The sequence below is a fragment of the Lissotriton helveticus genome, chromosome 10 (assembly GCF_964261635.1).
Source record: "Lissotriton helveticus chromosome 10, aLisHel1.1, whole genome shotgun sequence".
Classification (NCBI taxonomy): Eukaryota; Metazoa; Chordata; class Amphibia; order Caudata; family Salamandridae; genus Lissotriton; species Lissotriton helveticus.
In genome coordinates, this window is record NC_136071.1 from 173,175,934 (window position 1) to 173,198,354 (window position 22,421).

Sequence of the window (22,421 nt, forward strand, 5' to 3'; positions counted from 1 at the left end):
CCTACCTGGCGGCTAAAACCTGGAACTCACTTCCCATTCACCTTCGCCTCACTCAGAACCACCTAGCATTCAGAAAGCAACTTAAAACCTGGATATTCGACAAGTAATTCCCCACCCTTCCCCAAGCGCCTTGAGACCCTCAGGGTATGTAGCGCGCTATATAAATTAATTGACTTGACTTGACTTGACTAATTCCTCTATGTGCCCTTAGGCACCTTGGCATCCTGTTGCCTGGTCTCCAAGAAATGTAATACATGTAATACACTTCCACATAAGGATGATCTTCAGGGTATGAGAATGAGTGTTTCTAACAGCATCTTCTCTCTCTTAACTACCAATCCCCCTGTTCCTTCCACATTTACTACTAAGGAGTAAACTTACATATATGGAGATCTTCAAATACATAAGATAAAAGATGTGGAAATGGAGATATCCAATGATCTGTTTGTCAAATATATTTTTCAGTAAGCAGGTAGTCGTCTTTTAGTACTACTTCACGTACTACAAAATGCAGTTTGAGATTCAGGACCATTTCTTTCCAAAACTCTGCATGAACATGATCGAAACTCATCATGTGAACACGATTATTGTTCATTTGTGTAAGACCTAATGCTAATCCTAATGAATATTTACCACTGAACACATGTGAACTTATGGGAACACATAGGAACTCAAGGAAAGTCATTGGGCTTAAAAGCATACCACAAAAGTATTTTGTGTAAATAGGTGTGTCTTACTTCAGTCTTAAGTAAGTCATACGTGAGAAATTCCAAGAATAATATGTGCTGAATCACAGGAAAATAGTTTATAATTGAGAAGTAACTTATTTGAAACTTTTGTCAGGATTCATCCCTTTGTCAATCGGGCTGAAACTTTTTTGGAACTCTGGTGACAATGTGTTGTTGCACAGCGATCCCTAGATAGAGTCTGCTGGTCACTGATGTGTAAGCCGTAGCTTGGTTTTAGTTTCTTTGCAAAACTACTGTTTATTCCTACACCACTAGGGATCTTGGGAACAAAGACTATATCAATATTTGTAATCTTTCCTTTTTCGTTAAATCTTAAAATGTGTTTGTCTCATCAACACATCGGCCATCATGCACAGCTCAGATGTTAACACATAGTTGACTGAGCAGTCGCAGCAACTCTTTGGTCCCCTTGTAGAACAAGAATGTTAAAATGTATGGGTGTCATCAGCACTTTGGTCTGAATGTGCAATCTACTGCATCTCCTCTTGCAAATTGTTGCCTTCTAACGGATGGAATTGCAAAGCATACACTTGATATTACTTAAGAAAGAGACACACACAGAGGCCCTGTTGGCTACTTATGGCCTCCAGGGTTGAGGTGGAATCAGCCACAGCTGTGTCTCTAAAAGGCCAGGGTGGCACATGGAAGGAGCATCACTGATGAGGATGTAAGCTAGAGACCCTGAAAGGATAAGAGGGCAAACAGGTAGACATAGGTAGAGCCACTCTTATGAGGAGAGGGCCTCTAGCAGGCTGGCAATGTAGATGCAACAGTTAATCTGAGATGATTCATGCCTTTTGCAGGCAGGTTGGCATGTGGCATACTCAATCCAACATTATATCAATCACATTTTAGGCAAATAATTTAAGGTGCAAAGTGTGGCAAGGATCCAAATAGTTGCAGGGCAGGGCCGCTAGAGGCGCAAAGCACATGGGATGTAGCCAGTCACAAACTGAGCTAGGAATGAGGCTGATTGAACCAACAAATGTGTCTGATTGGGCAGCAAAAGTCAGATTTCAAGCTAATGAATTTATGAGTTGGGCAAGGCTGGGCACAGTCAGTCACGTGTCATGCCTTTGAATATTGACAGGGCTGACGTGGGCCAGTAATAAAAAAGAAAATGAAAAACATTGTATCCTTGAAAGAGGGGTGCATCTGTACAGACGGTTTCTGGTAAAACTGGAGTATAGTCATGGCCACTGAAATTATGCGATTGTGTGGCAGCTGCAATTTTCGCATAGTTATAGATTTGCCACATTTGCCACATAACCCATCATCTTCCAAATACTCTGCAGATTTTAACAAAAAAAATAATTTGTTCCTTGCACAAACGGTTCAAAGGTTACTAAAACACAGCAACCAATGTTGCCGCACAGCGGAGGTCCTTTACAAAGGTTGACTGGTCACCTTTCTTTTTCTTATTGCTATATTTGGGTTTTGAACTGGTACTAATGATGTGCAACCAATGTCCAAACAGTTTAAAAATGACAAAATAATGATGCAAGTCTATCACAAAATGTGCTGCATTACGCCGCATAATTTGACCATCCTTGCTACATAATTGACTCAATCCTGCCGCATAACTTGGCCCTCCCCTGCTGCGTAATTCCAGTAGTCAGATGCATATTAAGCTGGTGCACCTGAAAGGCCAGAAAGGTGGAGCCAGTCACATGTCAGATCGGTGTCAGTAGGCCGGCAAGGCTGTCGTACAAGCTGTGGTACAGACAGTCAAATGTTTACTATGTGCCTTATAGACAAGAGTGATGGTGAAGGTGTCATGCCATTAGGATACACCACTGCATGGTTGTGCACTGAGGGGAGAAGATGGACCTTCATCAGAGGTGTTACTGACTCATGAAGCTTCTGTGCCTCAAATCATCATCCTGCAGAGGCTCTGGATTGTGCGATATTGTCTCCCCAGTTACATGAAAAATGTATCTGCTATCAATATAATTAGTTTGTAGCTGGCACAAAGATGTTTGCTTTGCCAGCTTTTGAGATTGCAACCATATTTGAAGTTTTCATTTGATTAAAAAAAAATCTTCAAAAGGCTAGTCTTACAGAATTCTCTTAAAACATGTTAGAATTCTGGGGAAATGTTATCTGTAAAAGTATCTGCGCCATTAAAGCCTTGATGACAGAAACTTTTTTTTACTTTCCACAAATATTTTGGTAGTTTAGATGAGACTGGAAATAATGTAATTCTATCAAAGGTGAATGATTTGGTTTTTATATAGCTATTGGTGACACTGTTAGAATGAATACTGCGGACCTTCTTAATTTTGAAAGGGTGTATAAGTGTGGTACTGTATGCGCTGTTTCAGTTTTTAATCCACATATAAACGAGTATCGCTCCACCTTTGCAGTAATTTTTTAGTAATCTTCTCAGTGTGTGCACTGGCATTGTGTCCAGGGAAGTCACTCTTTATGACGATCTGAATATTTTTTTCCGACCAGCTAATGTTCACACTAAATTCTCAGTGCTTTGAGCAGCAGGCTGTCCCACCCAATAATAAAAGCTGGTCTGCTTAGTTTGACGCACAGTAGTATGGTTTGAAAAATATATACAAGATGGCTGCTGGAGCCAACTGCTCCGCGCCCGATCCACAGTTCTAAAGAAGTGGAGCACACATTCCATCGGCTATCAGCCTGTGCACATCCAGCAGTGCAAGACGTTCGCAGAGGTGTGTAATGAGACGGGGATCCAGGCTATAGCTCGATTGATTCAAGGGGTTTGCTCCAACGAGCGATTCCTGTGCAGCATAAACAAAATAGTAGCCACCTGCGGCTCCTTGCTTCACGGAGCGATTCTCATCCTGGACTGCTAAAGAAAAAAGAGGTAGAGCGCATATATCTCTGCTACCACACGGAGACCACCCGAGGAGCCTTGTAACTGTGGAGAAGCGTGGCTCAATGGTTAGAGCGGCAGACCCTGATGCAGAGGTCTGGCCCGGGACCAGAGTTCAATACCCGCCTTGGCGGCTCTTGTACTCAATTTCCCTGGACCTGATAATTCTCGCCTCGGTGCCTAGTCTAATCATGGGTCCCACTCTGTGACTCTGGGCAATAGCTTGCTTACTCTCCACAACGGCCCCAGCAGCGCTTGGATGCCTGGCTTCCCCTTGGGGGTGCCCAGGAGTGGACATTTCACAGGAAAGCCAGGATGGGTTCCACAGCGGTATGAATACAGCGCTACGAGACCTCTGGGTAGAAGTGCGCTATATAAATACAAATACAAGTAAGTTTGCCACCTCTACTCTGCCCAGGTGTTTGAGCGATACGTCTTTAATGCTGTTCAGCACGCCAATCTGAGCGTGCCCCCCCATCCACCACTAACCCTACAACAGACATCACACATGCAAAATACCGGGGGTGGGGGGAACGAGACAGGAACCTGTGTTATAGCTAACAGACTCCTGATTATTACAAAGGATTATTACTGAAAAGTGTCCTTGCTGCAGGGTAAATAAGATGTCGGTCGCCACTGGCCCCACACTTCACAGAGCGACCCTCAGCGTGGACTACTAAAGAAAATGGAGGTAGAGTACATACACCTCTGTCACCACTTGGATACCATCCGTCAAGTTTGCAAAAGCCAGGGAATGTGACGTGACAGGGACCCACGCAATAGCTCACCATTCTCTGAAGGTGCCCTGGAGGCAAGACCCTTGCATAAAACAAAATGGCAACCGCCCTTAGCTCTGTAATCTGTGGAATGACTCACAGCCTGGACTTTTAAAGTAAACCGAGGTAAAAGCTCCAACTCTTAGTGTGGCGCTACACTTAACCAGGGAGGCTCATAAGTTCAATATCACATCCAAGCCTTTGAGCATGCACCTACCCAATCCCCTGAGCAACCTTCTTATAACTACATTACCACATGGAGCGTGTTATGAACGCTCAGAGAGATAACGACCAGAGTAGTTAAATACACCATAGTCAAGGGCTATGACAACCATCGGGGGAGGTTTTGAAGGTCCCGGGGCCCCTGATTACCGCAGCTACTTGCACTGGGCTTAATACTGGCAGTAACATAGGTTAAACGTCTTGGTCAGCCCTTCATATTCCAACGCCCCAGCAGAACAGTCCTTCCAGTATCTATTTGGGACCCAAAATCAGACTGACATGCGCCTTCTTCACATTGTACCTCTGAGCATCAAATTCCAAGTTATTGAGGTAGTTATTGAGCTATTGGGGTATGGTCAGTTGGGCTAGGGACATGGATGGTCAAGGGCATCATAGTCTCCTCATAGTCATCTCCAGCATGAATGCTGTGTGTGTGAGACACCTCAGCTGGTGGGACTCACCTTAACTAACACAGAGACCATACATAACTACCACCTGAGCACTGCTAAGTAATACTGCGACCACCGTGAACTTCCCTATAGAAGCTTAGGAGACTATTGGAGCATTGAACTGTTCGACCCACACCACTATTTGCCTAAACAATGAGTACCCTGGCCCACAAGACCAAGTTCACTTAATCTCCTACTATGCAAAGAATCCAAAGACAACATTGACTCCAAAGACAATAGACAACTCTTAAACAATGCAAGGTGGAGCATCCCTTGCTAGACCCTCCGATCAAACCAAAATCAGACCCGGGGGCAAGTCTGGAACTAATACTGAAATGACTTGGAGCCCTGCATGACCTATCCCAAGAGACAAAAGCAAACACAGCAGCCTTGCATCATGATCTGCAAGTGCTAAGGAATGACTTTCACAGTATGGCAGGTAGTCTAACAGAAGCAGAGACAGGGATTGGTATGCTAGAGGATCTGCATTGCCCGAGGATAAAAGAGTTGATGAACTACTAATAGGATCAAGTCCCTGACTAAAGAGATATCCAAGCTGGAGGATCGCAACTGCAGAGGAAATCCCAGTATATTTGGGCTCCAGGAATAGCTAGAGGATTACACAAATTACTGTGTCAAATTTCTAGACGCTTGGATACCATGCACCCTTGGAATCAAATTTGTTAAAGACTTTGACACAGAAAGGGCTCATAGAGTTCCAATGGGCAAATCCGCTTTAACCCTCCAAACTCCTACTCCACTCCAAGAGCTATGATATTCAGACTGCAACGATACCGCCAACAGAGGCATATACTTGCCTATATGAGGAAAGCCCATCACATCCTATGGAACAGTCCAAAATCAACATCGCACAGGATTACTTAAAAGAGACGGTATCCATTAAGAAAAGTTTCCCGGCCCTCAAAGAACATAACACTCCTTTTTGATTCGCTGGCCCTTCTAAATTCCATACTGTATTCCAGGGGAAGTCATTGTTCTTTATGTACCCCCACTGACCTACAAACGTTCCTAAAAGCCTCTGTGTTTGCGGCTATGGTAATTTAAAGTATGCCAGGGACATCTTGCGCTAACGAACAGGTCTAAAGTTTCTCCGCACTGAATTGCTACAACAAAGTTGATGATTTTCTTTGTCTCTAACCCGTGCACAAATGAGGATTTCTAATGTTTGTCAGGAGATCCTAGCGCTGACAATCAGTACTGATGTTACCCTAAGTTGAGCTGTCAAGACTTTGCTGGTAATGTCCACTGTCTCTAATCTGTGTTACACATGCATGTTTCATATACTTGATAAAGTATCAAGTTGGCGACCTCGATTGGACCTTCTAACCCTACCTTAACACATACTTACACTTATGCCTTCCTCTAGGTACCTATGGACTTCATGCTTTACTCATACTCAGACATGAGGTCATACAAAGAGGTAGATATGATGTACTCGCACCTATGTCTCCATTACTAGTGTAACCTGCCTTGCCTGCAGATGCCTTAAAGGATTTTTTCAGCCTAGCTGTTGCTGCCTTATGACACCCTTTCTACTTACCTTTTGATGCTCTATATTGTTTTTCTGCTTACAATAATACGTGCAGTATCCCTCATAATGTTGGTTAGATTAGCGATTCACTCCATAGGACACAGGTTACGCTATAACCAATGTAATATATGGCTACTCCCCACAAATTACATGCCCACAGTCACCTGCCCACCATTAATGTTGAGGGTGAATACTCCAAGCACGCAGCCAGCCTGCAGTCCGACTTGATCTTAACAGATGCAATACATCATAACCCAATACCCCTTTGCTTAGTCCAAATGTACAGACTGATCGCTGTAAGGCTGGTGAGGGCAGCTGAGTGCTATGGTTCGTTACCATTTCTTAATATATGATTTTTGAACCATATCAGTCTCTGCAGGATTGGATAGTCACCCAGTTGGTTTGGGACAGGCCAGCTTGTGGCCCATAGAGTCTCACTTAGATTAGGGTAGGCATTTCAAGGGATTTCAAGGGATGGGTGGAGGGTGGGTATGTGTTGGGTTTTTGTTCCAGTTTAATTGAATGCCTTGTTTGTCTGGCTCTTCTTCTCTCCTCCCTCTCCCCGGTTTTCCTTCCTCGATGATTGCTCCATTGCTACATTCGGCTTCCTGGGAAGTCCCTCGACTTACACCACCCCAACACACACATTATGCCCCAGCTGCACACCATTTACAATCCCAGAGCATATCTGCTGTATTATATCAAACAACATACAAGTAGCTTCACTTACGTTCACAGACCTGAAACACCCCCCCCCCAAGACATCTTCCCATCTCTCCCAGATGTACCACTTACTCACAATGGATCTCCCATTAAATTTACTCTCTTTAAACACATAGGTACTTAATCAACCAGTAAAACGTATAGTGGTAGTAGTCATGCCAGTATCTATTTTGACCCACAATCAGACTGACATGCACCTTCTTCCCAGTATACCTCTGAGCATCAAATTCCAAGTTATTGAGTTCGTTATTGAGCTATTGGAGTATGGTCAGTTGGGCAAGGGACATGGATGGTCAAGGGCATCATAGTCTCCTCATAGTCATCTCCCGCATGAATGCTGTGTGTGAGACACCTCAGCTGGTGGGACTCACCTTAACTAACACAGAGACCATACATAACTACCACCTGAGCACTGCTAAGTAATACTGCGACCACCGTGAACTTCCCTATAGAAGCTTAGGAGACTATTGGAGCATTGAACTGTTCGACCCACACCACTATTTGCCTAAACAATGAGTACCCTGGCCCACAAGACCAAGTTCACTTAACCTCCTACTATGCAAAGAATCCAAAGACAACATTGACTCCAAAGACAATAGACAACTCTTAAACAAGGCAAGGTGGAGCATCCCTTGCTAGACCCTCCGATCAAACCAAAATCAGACCCGGGGGCAAGCCTGGAACTAATACTGAAATGCCTTGGAGACCTGCATGACCTATCCCAAGAGACAAAAGCAAACACAGCAGCCTTGCATCGTGATCTGCAAGTGCTACGGAATGACTTTCACAGTATGGCAGGCAGTCTAACAGAAGCAGAGACAGGGATTGGTATGCTAGAGGACTCTGCATTGCCCGAGGATAAAAGAGTTGATGAACTACTAATAGGATCAAGTCCCTGACTAAAGAGATATCCAAGCTGGAGGATCGCAACTGCAGAGGAAATCCCAGTATATTTGCGCTCCAGGAATAGGTAGAGGATTACACAAATTACTGTGTCAAATTTCTAGACGCTTGGATACCATGCACCCTTGGAATCAAATTTGTTAAAGACTTTGACACAGAAAGGGCTCATAGAGTTCCAATGGGCAAATCCGCTTTAACCCTCCAAACTCCTACTCCACTCCAAGAGCTATGATATTCAGACTGCAACGATACCGCCAACAGAGGCATATACTTGCCTATATGAGGAAAGCCCATCACATCCTATGGAACAGTCCAAAATCAACATCGCACAGGATTACTTAAAAAAGACGGTATCCATTAAGAAAAGTTTCCTGGCCCTCAAAGAACATAACACTCCTTTTTGATTCGCTGGCCCTTCTAAATTCCATACTGTATTCCAGGGGAAGTCATTGTTCTTTATGTACCCCCACTGACCTACAAACGTTCCTAAAAGCCTCTGTGTTTGCGGCTATGGTAATTTAAAGTATGCCAGGGACATCTTGCGCTAACGAACAGGTCTAAAGTTTCTCCGCACTGAATTGCAACAACAAAGTTGATGATTTTCTTTGTCTCTAACCCGTGCACAAATGAGGATTTCTAATGTTTGTCAGGAGATCCTAGCGCTGACAATCAGTACTGATGTTACCCTAAGTTGAGCTGTCAAGACTTTGCTGGTAATGTCCACTGTCTCAAATCTGTGTTTCACATGCATGTTTCATATACTTGATAAAGTATCAAGTTGGCGACCTCGATTGGACCTTCTAACCCTACCTTAACACATACTTACACTTATGCCTTCCTCTAGGTACCTATGGACTTCATGCTTTACTCATACTCAGACAGGAGGTCATACAAAGAGGTAGATATGATGTACTCGCACCTATGTCTCCATTACTAGTGTAACCTGCCTTGCCTGCAGATGCCTTAAAGGATTTTTTCAGCCTAGCTGTTGCTGCCTTATGACACCCTTTCTACTTACCTTTTGATGCTCTATATTGTTTTTCTGCTTACAATAATACGTGCAGTATCCCTCATAATGTTGGTTAGATTAGCGATTCACTCCATAGGACACAGGTTACGATATAACCAATGTAATATATGGCTACTCCCCACAAATTACATGCCCACAGTCACCTGCCCACCATTAATGCTGAGGGTGAATACTCCAAGCACGCAGCCAGCCTGCAGTCCGACTTGATCTTAACAGATGCAATACATCATAACCCAATACCCCTTTGCTTAGTCGAAATGTACAGACTGATCGCTGTAAGGCTGGTGGGGGCAGCTGTGTGCTATGGTTCGTTACCATTTCTTAATATATGATTTTTGAACCATATCAGTCTCTGCAGGATTGGGTAGTCACCCAGTTGGTTTGGGACAGGCCAGCTTGTGGCCCATAGAGTCCCACTTAGATTAGGGTAGGCATTTCAAGGGATTTCAAGGGATGGGTGGAGGGTGGGTATGTGTTGGGTTTTTTGTTCCAGTTTAATTGAATGCCTTGTTTGTCTGGCTCTTCTTCTCTCCTCCCTCTCCCCGGTTTTCCTTCCTCGATGATTGCTCCATTGCTACATTCGGCTTCCTGGGAAGTCCCTCGACTTACACCACCCCAACACACACATTATGCCCCAGCTGCACACCATTTACAATCCCAGAGCATATCTGCTGTATTATATCAAACAACATACAAGTAGCTTCACTTACGTTCACAGACCTGAAACAACCCCCCCCTCAAGACATCTTCCCATCTCTCCCAGATGTACCACTTACTCACAATGGATCTCCCATTAAATATACTCTCTTTAAACACATAGGTACTTAATCAACCAGTAAAACGTATAGTGGTAGCAGTCATTCCAGTATCTATTTGGACCCACAATCAGACTGACATGCGCCTTCTTCACAGTATACCTCTGAGCATCAAATTCCAAGTTATTGAGTTCGTTATTGAGCTATTGGGGTATGGTCAGTTGGGCAAGGGACATGGATGGTCAAGGGCATCATAGTCATCTCCAGCATGAATGCTGTGTGTGAGACACCTCAGCTGGTGGGACTCAACTTAACTAACACAGAGACCATATATAACTACCATCTGAGCACTGCTAAGTAATACTGCGACCACCGTGAACTTCCCTATAGAAGCTTAGGAGATTATTGGAGCATTGAACTGTTCGACCCACACCACTATTTTCCTGACCAATGAGTACCCTGGCCCACAAGACCAAGTTCACTCGATCTCCTACAATGCAAAAAATCCAAAGACAACATTGACTCCAAAGACAATAGCCAACTCTTAAACAAGACAAGGTGGAGCATCCCTTGCTAGACCCTCCGATCAAACCAAAATCAGACCCGGGGGCAAGCCTGGAAATAATACTGCAATGACTTGGAGCCCTGCATGACCTATCCCAAGAGTCAAAAGCAAACACAGCAGCCATGCATCATGATCTGCAAGTGCTATGGAATGACTTTCACAGTATGGCAGGTAGTCTAACAGGAGCAGAAACAGGGATTGGTATGCTAGAGGACTCTGCATTGCCCGAGGATAAAAGAGTTGATGAACTACTAATTGGATCAAGTCTCTGACTAAGGAGATATCCAAGCTGGAGGATCGCAACCTCAGAGGAAATCCCAGTATATTTGGGCTCCAGGAAAAGGTAGAGGATTACACAAATTACTGTGTCAAATTTCTAGAGGCTTGGATACCATGCACCATTGGAATCAAATTTGTTAAAGACTTTGACACAGAAAGGGCTCATAGAGTTCCAATGGGCAAACCCGCTTTAACCCTCCAAACTCCTACTCCACTCCAAGAGCTATGATATTCGGACTGCAACGATACCGCCAACAGAAGCATATACTTGCCTATATGAGGAAAACCCATCACATCCTATGGAACGCTCCAAAATCAACGTCGCCCAAGCACGCAGCCAGCCTGCAGTCCGACATGATCTTAACAGATGCAATACATCATAACCCAATACCCCTTTGCTTAGTCCAAATGTACAGACTAATCGCTGTAAGGCTAGTGAGGGCAGCTGTGTGCTATGGTTCGTTCCCATTTCTTAATATATGGTTTTTGAACCATATCAGTCTCTGCAGGATTGGGTAGTCACCCAGTTGGCTTGGGACAGGCCAGCTTGTGGCCCATAGAGTCCCACTTAGATTAGGGTAGGCATTTCAAGGGATTTCAAGGGATGGGTGGAGGGTGGGTATGTGTTGGGTTTTTTGTTCCAATTTAATTGAATGCCTTGTTTGTCTGGCTCTTCTTCTCTCCTCTCTCTCCCCAGTCTTTCTTCCGCGATGATTGCTCCGTTGCTACATTCGGCTTCCTGGGCAGTCCCTCGACTTACACCACCCCAAAACACACATTATGCCCCAGCTGCACACCATTTACAATCCCAGAGCATATCTGCTGTATTATATCAAACAACATACAAGTAGCTTCACTTACATCCACAGACCTGAAACACCACCCCCAAGACATCTTCCCATCTCTCCCAGATGTACCACTTACTCACAATGGATCTCCTATTTAATATACTCTCTTTAAGCACATAGGTACTTATTCAACCAGTAAAATGTATAGTGGTAGCGGAATACTGCAACAAATTAAAAGGGGATATTATCCTCTTACAGGAGACCCACCTAAAATCTATTCACAACACAAAATTCAATAGGCTCATTAATTTACCGAGATCGGCCTCTTACCCGCCCCACACAAACAAGAACGCTGTGGTCACATTGATATAAAAGAAATCTGTAATATCATACACTCTTGACCAGTACAATTCATAGCTCATCTCCAAAGTGAAGACAAAGGTTCTAGAATTCTTCATTGTTAATATATACGCACCGAACGCCAACGTGGTATCCTCTGGAAGGACCTAGGTAGACAAATTTTGAGCCTCACAGACAAACTGGGTCTAATTCTGGGTGGAGACTTCAACCTTCCTCTAGATGGTCACCTAGAAAGAATTTCACACATAATTGTATAGGTAATAAATTGCACAGACAAATGAAAATCTGTTGTAGCAACAATAACCTAGTAGATGTCTGCTGTCTATATAATCCCGATGGAAGTGACTATACGTTTTACTCATCGCCCCATCACTGCTTTTCGAGCATAGATTATACCATGGTGAGCAACTCTTTACTCCATCTGTCCCACTCCCCGAAAATAGAGCCGATAGTGGCCTCTGACCACATGTGTGTCTCTTCAATTAACTCTTAATTACCATAGCCCTCCACCACTGCAATGGTGCCTAAATGATGACCTACTAGCTGACCCTACCAAGAGAGCTGAATTTTCAAAGGCAATGGAACATTTCCTCATGGGAAACCTTCCAGATTACACGCCCTCAAACCCAAGATGGGACGCTCTCAAAGCCACTCTGAGGGGCACTATGATCCACCTCATATCCCAAATAAACAAAGCTATCTCTAACTACCTCAAGAAACTGGATGTGGCGATTTAGACATTAAACACAAAACTCAGACATACTAAAGGCTCATCTGTCCTAACTAAACTCCACTCTATGCAATATAAATATAACCAAATTCTTAATCAGAGAGCACAGAAGTGGATTGATGTAACAAATGCTGGGAGGCTCTGTAACAACAATAGAGCTGGAAAAACCCTAGCTAACCACTTAAAATATGCAAAAAATAAAGCCCTCATATCAGCAATTAGGTACTGTGGTTACCTCATCAACAATCCTTGACACCTTTATATCACTCTACATCAAGTTCTACAGCTCCAATGAGCCCACTTCCATCACCCCTACTTTTATGCTGGTTATCAAACCTCTAATCTCTGCTTTTATAGAAAACCCATATATATCAGGTATCAACTTTCCCCTTGACAGACAAGTGGTGACAGCCTTTGCGGATGATGTAATTCTATTTTCCGAGGACACCCCACGAGCTATCCCATTCATCATGAAAGAAATATACTAACTAATAACAGGCTACTTCCTGAACAAAGACAACACCGAGGTATTTCCAATAAACGTTCATTGTACATCAGCTGTAATTAGTGACCATTGTCTAAAATGGCAACTGGAAGCCATTATATATCTGGGTATATGGTTTACTTCTGATCTTAAACAATCCATTGCTATTAATGGACAAAAAATGCTCTCATAAATAAAAGACCTTCTTAACACCTAGTCCCCGAAGAACATCACTTGGGGGAGCATGTGGACACTGTTAAGAGGATGATCAACTTTATTGCGAGTATGCTTCCAGTACCCTTCTCCGTTTTCGTTTTTAAATATAGATAAGCCCTCTCCAAATTCCTATGGAAGAACTAGAAACCGATAATCTCCATGAAATTTCTGAAGAGGAACAAATCCTCTACAGGAATAAACCTCCCAGATATCTCTGCTATCAAAGGGCATTCTTGACAACACAGGACTTGTGGTGGCTCTGGACTGATTAGACCTGCCCCACCACCTTGGCTTACCAAAGAATCCCAACTAACTTATCCCATACAATTTAGCTCCATCCTAACGATACGCAGCCTATCAAAACTCCTCCTGGAACTCCCTATACCTATAATAATGCACACTGTTGCGTCTCTCTAATTGCTTGACAAGCACTTTTAACATGGACTGCTCCTTGGCCTTCCTCTGGCACAAATGCGCAATTAAATTAAAGGGTAAAATGATACTCTGGGAACCATGGGCAAAGAAAGGTGGAAACTCCATAAATGACTTGGGATCACAAACAACCCCTATTCGACTCTCAACTGTGCAACTTGAATTCAACCTATCAAATATAGAGTTCTATACATTTCTGATGCTGAAAAGTGTACTGAGTAAAGTGAAGTATCCACACCCTCTGGGTCTCCCGGGATTACTGGTTAGCTTTAAAAGGAAGGGTTACACCGCCTCACGTGTCTACATGATCCTAGACACACCCAATGGGTATGCACATCGATTCAGTATTTTTCAATCTCTCCAATAATTGTTTTCTTTGCCATTCATTATGATTACTATCGTTTATGGCCAGGAAATAATATATTTCAGCAGTACTTGTTGGGATAGGCACCTGATTATTGCCTTTCTTCCATGTATTATAAAAGGAGCGTACTACTCTTGATATTATTTGTATTTTTTTTTTTCAGGTCTTTGTAAGGAAATAAAAATTATCTGAAACAAATCTGTTTCCCAGTTGTATTAACTAAATAGTACAAATGTTATAAAATCATTGTTTAATGTAGGGGTGTGCAAAATGGTGTACTTTCTCTTGACAAATTTCATGAAATCCCATGACAATTTGGTACATTTACTTTTTAGCAGTAAAATGAAGTTTGATGTCACTTTTTTATCTGAGTGTGCATCTAACGTTAAAAAAGTCTCGTTAGATACTGACAGGAGACTAGTTTGAGCAGAAAACTGCTTTCATCAAGAAACGTTTTTGTGTGAAAACTATTTTACTTCTGGATCTCACAAGAATTTTACCCCAGGTGTGCAATTGATTAAAAAACGTATGTGAAATTGCATAATATGAAATTTAATTTTATGCTCACTTTAAAATATGTTTGGCACTTTTCTATTTCTAAAATTTTCCATTAACCAGAGTAACTTGTGATGGTGAGTACACAAAATGCTACCTGACAAAAGTTAGGTAGTACAAAAGGAGTGACAAAGTGCATCTCAGAGACACAAAAGGATATCTTGGCAAAATATTGATAAATTGTACAACTCTTAATACGTGCACTTTGTTAAACTTACTGAGAATGTCATGGTTTTCTTAAAGAGCTCCTTATAGAGCCATAGACTTCTAAATTCAACGCAGGAATTTTTCTGTGGATCTAAAAGACATTTCAGAGCTCTCAATGAGCAATGGCTGCAGAGAAGTCACAATAGAGTTCACAAAGCTCTCCATGTACCTCTACCGGCTTGCAATGCCTCTAAGAGAGCTTGCAATTCAATTCCGAGTACCATCAATGTATCACATGTGCCAATCAATGCACCTCCGAATACTTACACTCTCCATAAGACTATCCTAGATGCATTTCAGAGATCTCCATGCATTACACAGAGCTCCCATTTCATTTCTGGATTCACTATAGATCTCAGTGAGCTCGTAGTAGTTTTTAGAGAGTTCTCAAAGTCCCTAAGAGATTTTTCAATGTTTCAAAGAAACTTTTTTTACATGATATAAAAATAACTCTGAACAGTGCACAAGGAATTCGAGGTGCATCTCAGGTCAGAGAATGTCCAGTGGATCTCAGAGGGCAAGCAGAGCAAGATGTTACAGTGAATGCAAGAGAGCTCGCGATGCGGTCAGATGAGAGAACCGCATTTGGGGGGTGGCTGGAGGGACTATGCAGGAAACTGAAATATATTTCCTTTTTAAAAATATAAACCAGAATTTAAAGATAGTACATAACTTGGTCATTCCAGTTTTCCAAACTCATCAAAGGAATAAATCTATTTTTCTGTTCACAAATACACTCGTTTGGATGACCCAGCTCTCCAAAAACAGGCTTTATTTACAGATTGTGGAATGCTGGGAAGGCAATATAAATATCCGAGCGATAAAAACACTATCGCTGAAGTCCTCAGGGAGCAGCCATTAAACTGAGTCAGCAAGGTGCTCACAAAAGTAGGCTTCTGAAAAGGGAGAACTACACAATCACCTTCCATGCATTTAATAGAGTGACCCACCCAGTGGACTCTCCCAGCAAACAACATTTGACTGGAGTTATGTACGTTAAAATTCAGATTCTTAGTTCACCAATAAATAGATTTATGCTTTAATTCTTCCACAGTATCAATCGAGTCAGCAGGCAGATGTGGAACCTGAGCTAAATGTAATGTAATGTAAGTTTATTTTTATATAGCGCAGCTACCACTCCAAGGAGCATCTTGGCGCTCAAATCAGCACATAAGGGCAGGCATCAAGCGGAAGATGTAAGGTGGGCAACCTACTGAAGCTGTGCTAAGGGCGATTTAAAGATGGAGGAAGGATCTGAGGAGTATTGACTAAAATGCCATTGTTAGCAGGCATCCCCGCCATAAGGCTAAGGGCATTAGGAGCACTCCCATTGGGAATAGTGTGAACAGAGTCAAACACTGCAATAGAGGGGGCTAAGCATGCGCAGACAACTGGTAGACTAGATCCCGTATGTGGCCCTTGGTTTACTTTACATCACCCTGAGACGTATAGCGAAGTAATGCCATTCCCACTTAGACCGAGCTTAGCCAGCTTGGAATCGATCCTCTCAAGCCTAGCAGACATCAGGAGTAGGAGCGCTTTTATAATGAGATAGATCCTGGAGATAAATCTTCCACCAAGCAACCCTCTAAAAGGGGAAGATTAGCCAGATCAGCACAAGTAATCGTCCCATATCTTGGTCTCTAGACGAACAAGCTGCTTTTTTGTTTCGTTTCACTGCAAGTTCAGTCGATGACAATTCAGGGCTAGGGTTGGCATCGGATGAAAGTAGCATTGCCTTGTGTCATGATTAGCTCCGATAATGATCGATGAAATTGATGGAGGGACACAGGATAAGGTCAAAGCTTTGCCATCAAGTTAAAGTTACCCCAATTTCCTGCAAGATGACCCCAACAACACGTGCAAGAAAGGTGTCAATAGTGGTGCCATTCATAGGGAATCACCAAGATCAGGTAGATTTATATGTACACATTACCGGTGTAGATAAAGCTTTGAGAAGAGAGTGTGGGGGGCATAGCACAGCCTTTTCTGGGCACAGACAAGACCGTTTTTGGCCTGATTTTCATCCAGACGAACCCCGCGCACATCCCGCAGGCTTTACCCCATGCATACTGTGCCACGGCGGCTAGAGGTGCTTATATGCCACCGTGCAAGGCAGCCCCCCTTCCCCCCCCCTCAGTCTGACTGAGTTCTGTGCGATGAAGTCGATGCCCACTGACCCCAAACAAACTGTGTCTCAAACCACAGGCTTCAAGAGTTGTTTAAATTCCCCTGCGCGATGCAGCCCCACCTTCTCAGGCCGGTTGAATTCTGGGCGATGAAGTCTGTGTCCTCTGACATCAAACAAACTGTGTCTAACAACAATAATGGGGTTACTGCTTTACTAAAACTTGACCTGTCATCAGCTTTTGACACAGTAATCCTCCAGTTAGCAGCTGCAAGACTGTATGAACTGGGATAACAGCACAGTACTCAGTTGGATAAAATACTTCCTTAAGGAGCGGTCCTAAATTGTCTCCATATCACCATTAAATTCTTTATCCTTCTCAAATCCAGTTTGTGTCTCACAGGGCGCAGCTACCACCCTTTTACCTTTCAACATGTATATAGCTGATTTATGCCCCTTTAATAATATTAAAACTCAAACAACCCTCAAAGGTCAAATCTTCAAGACTCAAAGAATGCTAGAGAATCACCTCAAACTCAGCTCCTTTAAAAAAGAAAACGGCAAATTCACCTGTGTATCTTGCAACCTACAGCCCCATATCCACTTGGCCCTCAGAAAAAGTGGCAGCCACCCACCATGTCAGCCGAAGTGAAAAATCTTGGAGTGATTATGGACTCCAACTTCTCTCTCCAATCTTAAATCACCACAGTGACTAGAGGCTCAGACTACACACGAAGAATCCTTCAGTGTGTTTTCCTCTACCTTAGGCTCAGTATACAGGTATCACTAGCTCTAGTGGTGTTTTGGCTGCACCATGCAAACAGGCTCTACATTGGTATGACTAACAATTGCCAAAGTAAAAAAAAAATACAGAATACTGCTGCCACACAAGTCCTCTACCCAAATAGATAGGACCGTATCACCCCTGCTCTTAAAGCACTACCCTGTTCACCAGTGGCCAGATAGATAGTCTTTATAGGCCTCTGTGTTGCACATAGGGGGATCCACAGGCTGCGGCCTGTCTTCTTACAACTGAAACTTGGACTGCACAGCCTAGGAAGAAACCTCAGACAGCAAGCAGTTCCACTACTAAAAATTCCGACATTCCATACAGCATACATAGGGTATAGCAACTTTTCGGGGCACTTATGAAAATGATGGAACACACAGCTAAAGAAAATCAGTCCTATCAAAATTCAAGGGCAATTGAAAACTTCTATAAAATCTCGGGGCCTCATTTATGAAAAGTGAGGCAATGCTGCGTGAAAACAGCGATGCGTCACTTTTCATTCCGCACTCCTTGCGTCATGATTGGTGCGTCATATTTATAATATGATGCATCATGGCGCAAGGAGTTACAGATACGTCAGTATTTCTGACGTACCTGTAGACGCAAAAGTGACGCATTGCTGGAGTGTGTCACAAAAGTGACGCAACTCCAGCAATGTGTACTTTCATATGGGCAAGTCCCATGTTGTTAGTGCCTGCGTCAGTCTTACGCCTGCCATGAAGCAGGCGTAAGATTTTGACGCATTAGCGGCAAAGAAATGGCGCAGTGAAATCTTATAGATTTCACTGCGTCACTTCCATGACCTTTTGTTGCGTCAAAACGCCCCCCTTGCATACATTATACCTGGCGCAGGTATAATGTGGCACAGGGGTTTACAAAGTGACGCATCTACCTAGATGCGTCACTTTGTAAATATGGCACAACAAGGCGCATTTTGTACGCCACTGGTGCGTCACAAAAAGTGACGCAGCAGCGGCGTAAAAGGCCCTCGGTATTTCCCATTGTCTAAGACTAGTGCTTTAAATGGCCAGGGAGTGTCATGTACTGAGTACCTGCATTTCTTAAATTTGAAGGGGAGAGTACTTTCACTTCTCAGTAACAATCCAATACATAGTAAATAGGTACTCTTTAATAGAGAGTGTCTGCTCTTCTAAATTTCTCAAGCACTCAAGTGTCAAGTATATCTAAGGCTACAACCCCAATTAGTTTTTGTAGATGCTGTTTGTATCCATATCCATACACTTCTTTACTTTCTGCCACAAGAGTAATGGGCTAGCATATGTCACTGTGTCAGGTTTGGAGTACACTCTCAGGACATCACGCATAACACCAATGCTTAACTTTAATATTTGACATCACTACCAATAAACTTCTGACATCCATGTGCCGCAGAAGCCAACCACTATTGCCTAGTCTTGCAAAGTGTTTCTGGACTACGACAAGAGGTATGGAAACGCTATAGAAATTAAACAGTACGATGCATTGTAAGTTAAATATATGTGGAGTTAAGATTAGTAAATCTATGCTTACCCTACCTACATATATTATCTTCAGGATATTGTGGTAGTTGCTATTCGTCCACATTATTTTGGCAGGAAAATATGAAAAACTCAATATTCTGGTGAAATACAAATAGGAGCTTTGTTCTCACAGTGCTCTTAACACTTGCATCATGCAGTATTTTTTAACTATCAGTTTTCAACATGTAAACATATTTTTTAATTCCTTTCACAGGAAAATGGAGGACGTGCAGAGTCTCCTATGGGCAGCTTAGGCAACGGTATTGACTTAGCAGGTGGTGGAACCTACGTGAGGTTTGACGTTCCTATACCCAACATTAAAAAGAACTGGCCTAGTTTCAGAGGTAAGTTTATTTAACTCCTCACTGATGATATGTCATTTTCAACCTTTGGCATTTCTCCCTGCTCTCTCCCTTCCACCTCAGAAGAGCAGACTGGAGCAGGTTCTGTTGCACAGCAAAGTTGCCATTTTGTGGACATTAAGCACTTTGGAGGGTATGTTAATAACTGTGTCCAAACATTGGAATGTTTGACAACATTTTACACATTTTTAACTATTGAGCCTGAATCAAGGGCCTGGAAAGCAGATGTGTAGTCATACCTGTTTTACAGTGTTTTGCATAAAAAATGTACTCATGATAGATTTGTACTAACAAGTGTCTTGAGTGGACCCCTTACACATAAGAGTGGTGGCTATAGAATGCCTTGGGTAGAGCATGGAACCATGAATGTGATGGAGAATAGAGTGCCTCAAGGCGAGGCCTGGCCCTTGAGAGTGACAAGGAATATGGTGCCTCCAGCATGGGCCTGGCCCAAGTAAGTGGTATATAGTGCCTCAAGTGGCTGCCTAATCAATGACTGTGATGTGGTACACACTAGGCACATAAGTAAAGAGAGAGGTAATAAACTAAAGCATACCCTCCATGCCAATACATCTTTGCACATCCAATGCCAGGGTTTTTATTTTTTTACGTAGAGAAATTTCCCATACCCTGCAGGGATTCCAAAGTTTATGGATGGATCGCCACAACGTATCGTGGCATGCTTCATCATATGCGATCTATCCACATCAATGTAGGTAAAGATCTCCTTGGCGGACTCAATCAGTGCTAGGAGTTCTTAGAAAATTTAGTAGTGGATTGTAGCAAGGATCCAGATGCTTTTTAAAAATATCTTAAGATATATCCAGGAAGTATCCTTAACTTGTTGGGCACCATAAATATAATTACAAAATCACACAATTCAGATATTAGATGAATATCAATGATCCATCTATCCTGCAAACCTTGGTGTGGACAGATCGCCTATGATGAAGCATGCCATGGTAAGTTGTGGGTGAGGCTATCCATCTAAAATCTTTTGAATCCCTGCAGGGTTTGGGAAATTCCTCTCAGTAAAAAAAACTAAGGCATTTTTTGTGTACAGATGTGGTATCCACTGCCTCAAACAGGGGCCTAAAAAATAATTGTGTGGTAGTCAGTGACTTAAACCAAGTTACTGCCTATAGCAGTGGTGTGGTGAGAGTGCCTAGAGTGGTCATCTGACCAATAAGAGTGACGCAATATGCAGCATCTGGGGGGGAAAAACCCTTGTGAGTGAAACAAAGTGGTGGAGCTACGCAGGGGGATATCAGTCACACTGACCAGGTCAGTGGTCTTGCTCCGATGCCTACACCGCCAACAGGTTTCATCAAAGTTTTATAGACACTGTATAACATCTTAGCCATACATGTATGCATGCTCTCTAGACTATACTGTGGCATTTGACCGGGTGAACAGAGCTACATTATGGGAAAAGTTATCATCCTGTGGAATTCTGATCCTGCTGTTTAAGGCTATAAGAATGCTTCATAATGACATATGGTAAAAATGAAAATAAGGTCAGGGAGAACAGTGACAAAGAAAGTTTATACAAATTGGGTCTGAAGCAGGGATGTTATTGCCCCACTATTATGTAATCTCTATACAGCAGACATTGTTCCAACTCTATTTAAAGGAATACTTTTCCCCCCGAAATTAGTCTCCATACTCATTCCTGTATTATAATATGTGGATGATACTGTGATACAGGATCGTTCTCCAATTGGTCTTCATAGAGCTCTAAATGATCTACATGGCACTAAAATTAACAATAATCTTACATTAAATCTTGGTAAAAACGAAAATAATTCAGTCCGGAAAAAGGAGCAAATTTACATGGAGAATAGGTGTAGAGATGGTGGACCAGTGAAAAGCTTATCAATATCTGGTTGTTTGGCAAGATAAGAAGCTTAGCTATGAAGTCCACCTAGTATGGACCTCCTCCTTGGCCCGATAGATGCTCCAGGGACCACCATCTTCCCGGGGCTAAAAATATCAGCTAACGGGGAGGGGCGTCGTGCAGCGCCCCTTCTGGGCCGTATTCAGTCTCAAAGACCACCACCTCCCCGGGGCAGGCCCTTCAAACAGAAATGGGGGGGCGGGCACGGCCCCCCTTCTTAGAGCCATTAATGGCCCTGGGGACCGCCACACCCTGGGGCCAGTTCCTTATGTCCCAGGGTGTCCACCCCCAGTGACACCACTGTTTGCTCTCGCTTGGTGGTAGCTATGACAGCTCCCGCCAAGCGAGAGCAAACAGTACATCTGCTCCTAGCTGGCAGGAGCTGGAAATCTGCTCCCACCATGAGGAAGCGGACTTTTCATCTGTTTCCTTGCACGCCGTCAAACGGGCACGGAAACAGATGAAAGGATTGGTTCAGCACACAGGTAGCTGCATATTTAGCAGCTCCCTGTGTGCAGGAGCAATGCCAGGGACCGCGTGGGCATTGAGGCTCCACCCCCGCCGTCCCCAACATTGCACACTAGCATGAAGAGGCCAGGCCCAGGGAATGGGGTCTCGGGGCCGAAATCAGCCCGGGGAGGGGGGATGCAGCCCCTATCCCCCGTTTAAATGACTAGGATTATTTAAATATGCAAAATCACCTGGAAGCTCTGCCTGTATGGCCCCCATCCTTTCAT

At 43.3% G+C, this 22,421-nt stretch overlaps 1 protein-coding gene across 2 annotated transcripts in view; it reads left to right on the plus strand.

Annotated features, from left to right (window-relative positions):
• The window catches only part of SLC29A4 (solute carrier family 29 member 4), a 197,284-nt gene that overhangs the window by 157,919 nt on the left and 16,944 nt on the right, over positions 1 to 22,421 (plus strand). For both annotated transcript variants that reach the window (XM_078665017.1, XM_078665018.1), the window contains exon 8: positions 19,640 to 19,769. In XM_078665017.1, the coding sequence (XP_078521143.1) occupies positions 19,640 to 19,769 (130 nt within the window). The remainder of the gene's footprint in view (positions 1 to 19,639; positions 19,770 to 22,421) is intronic.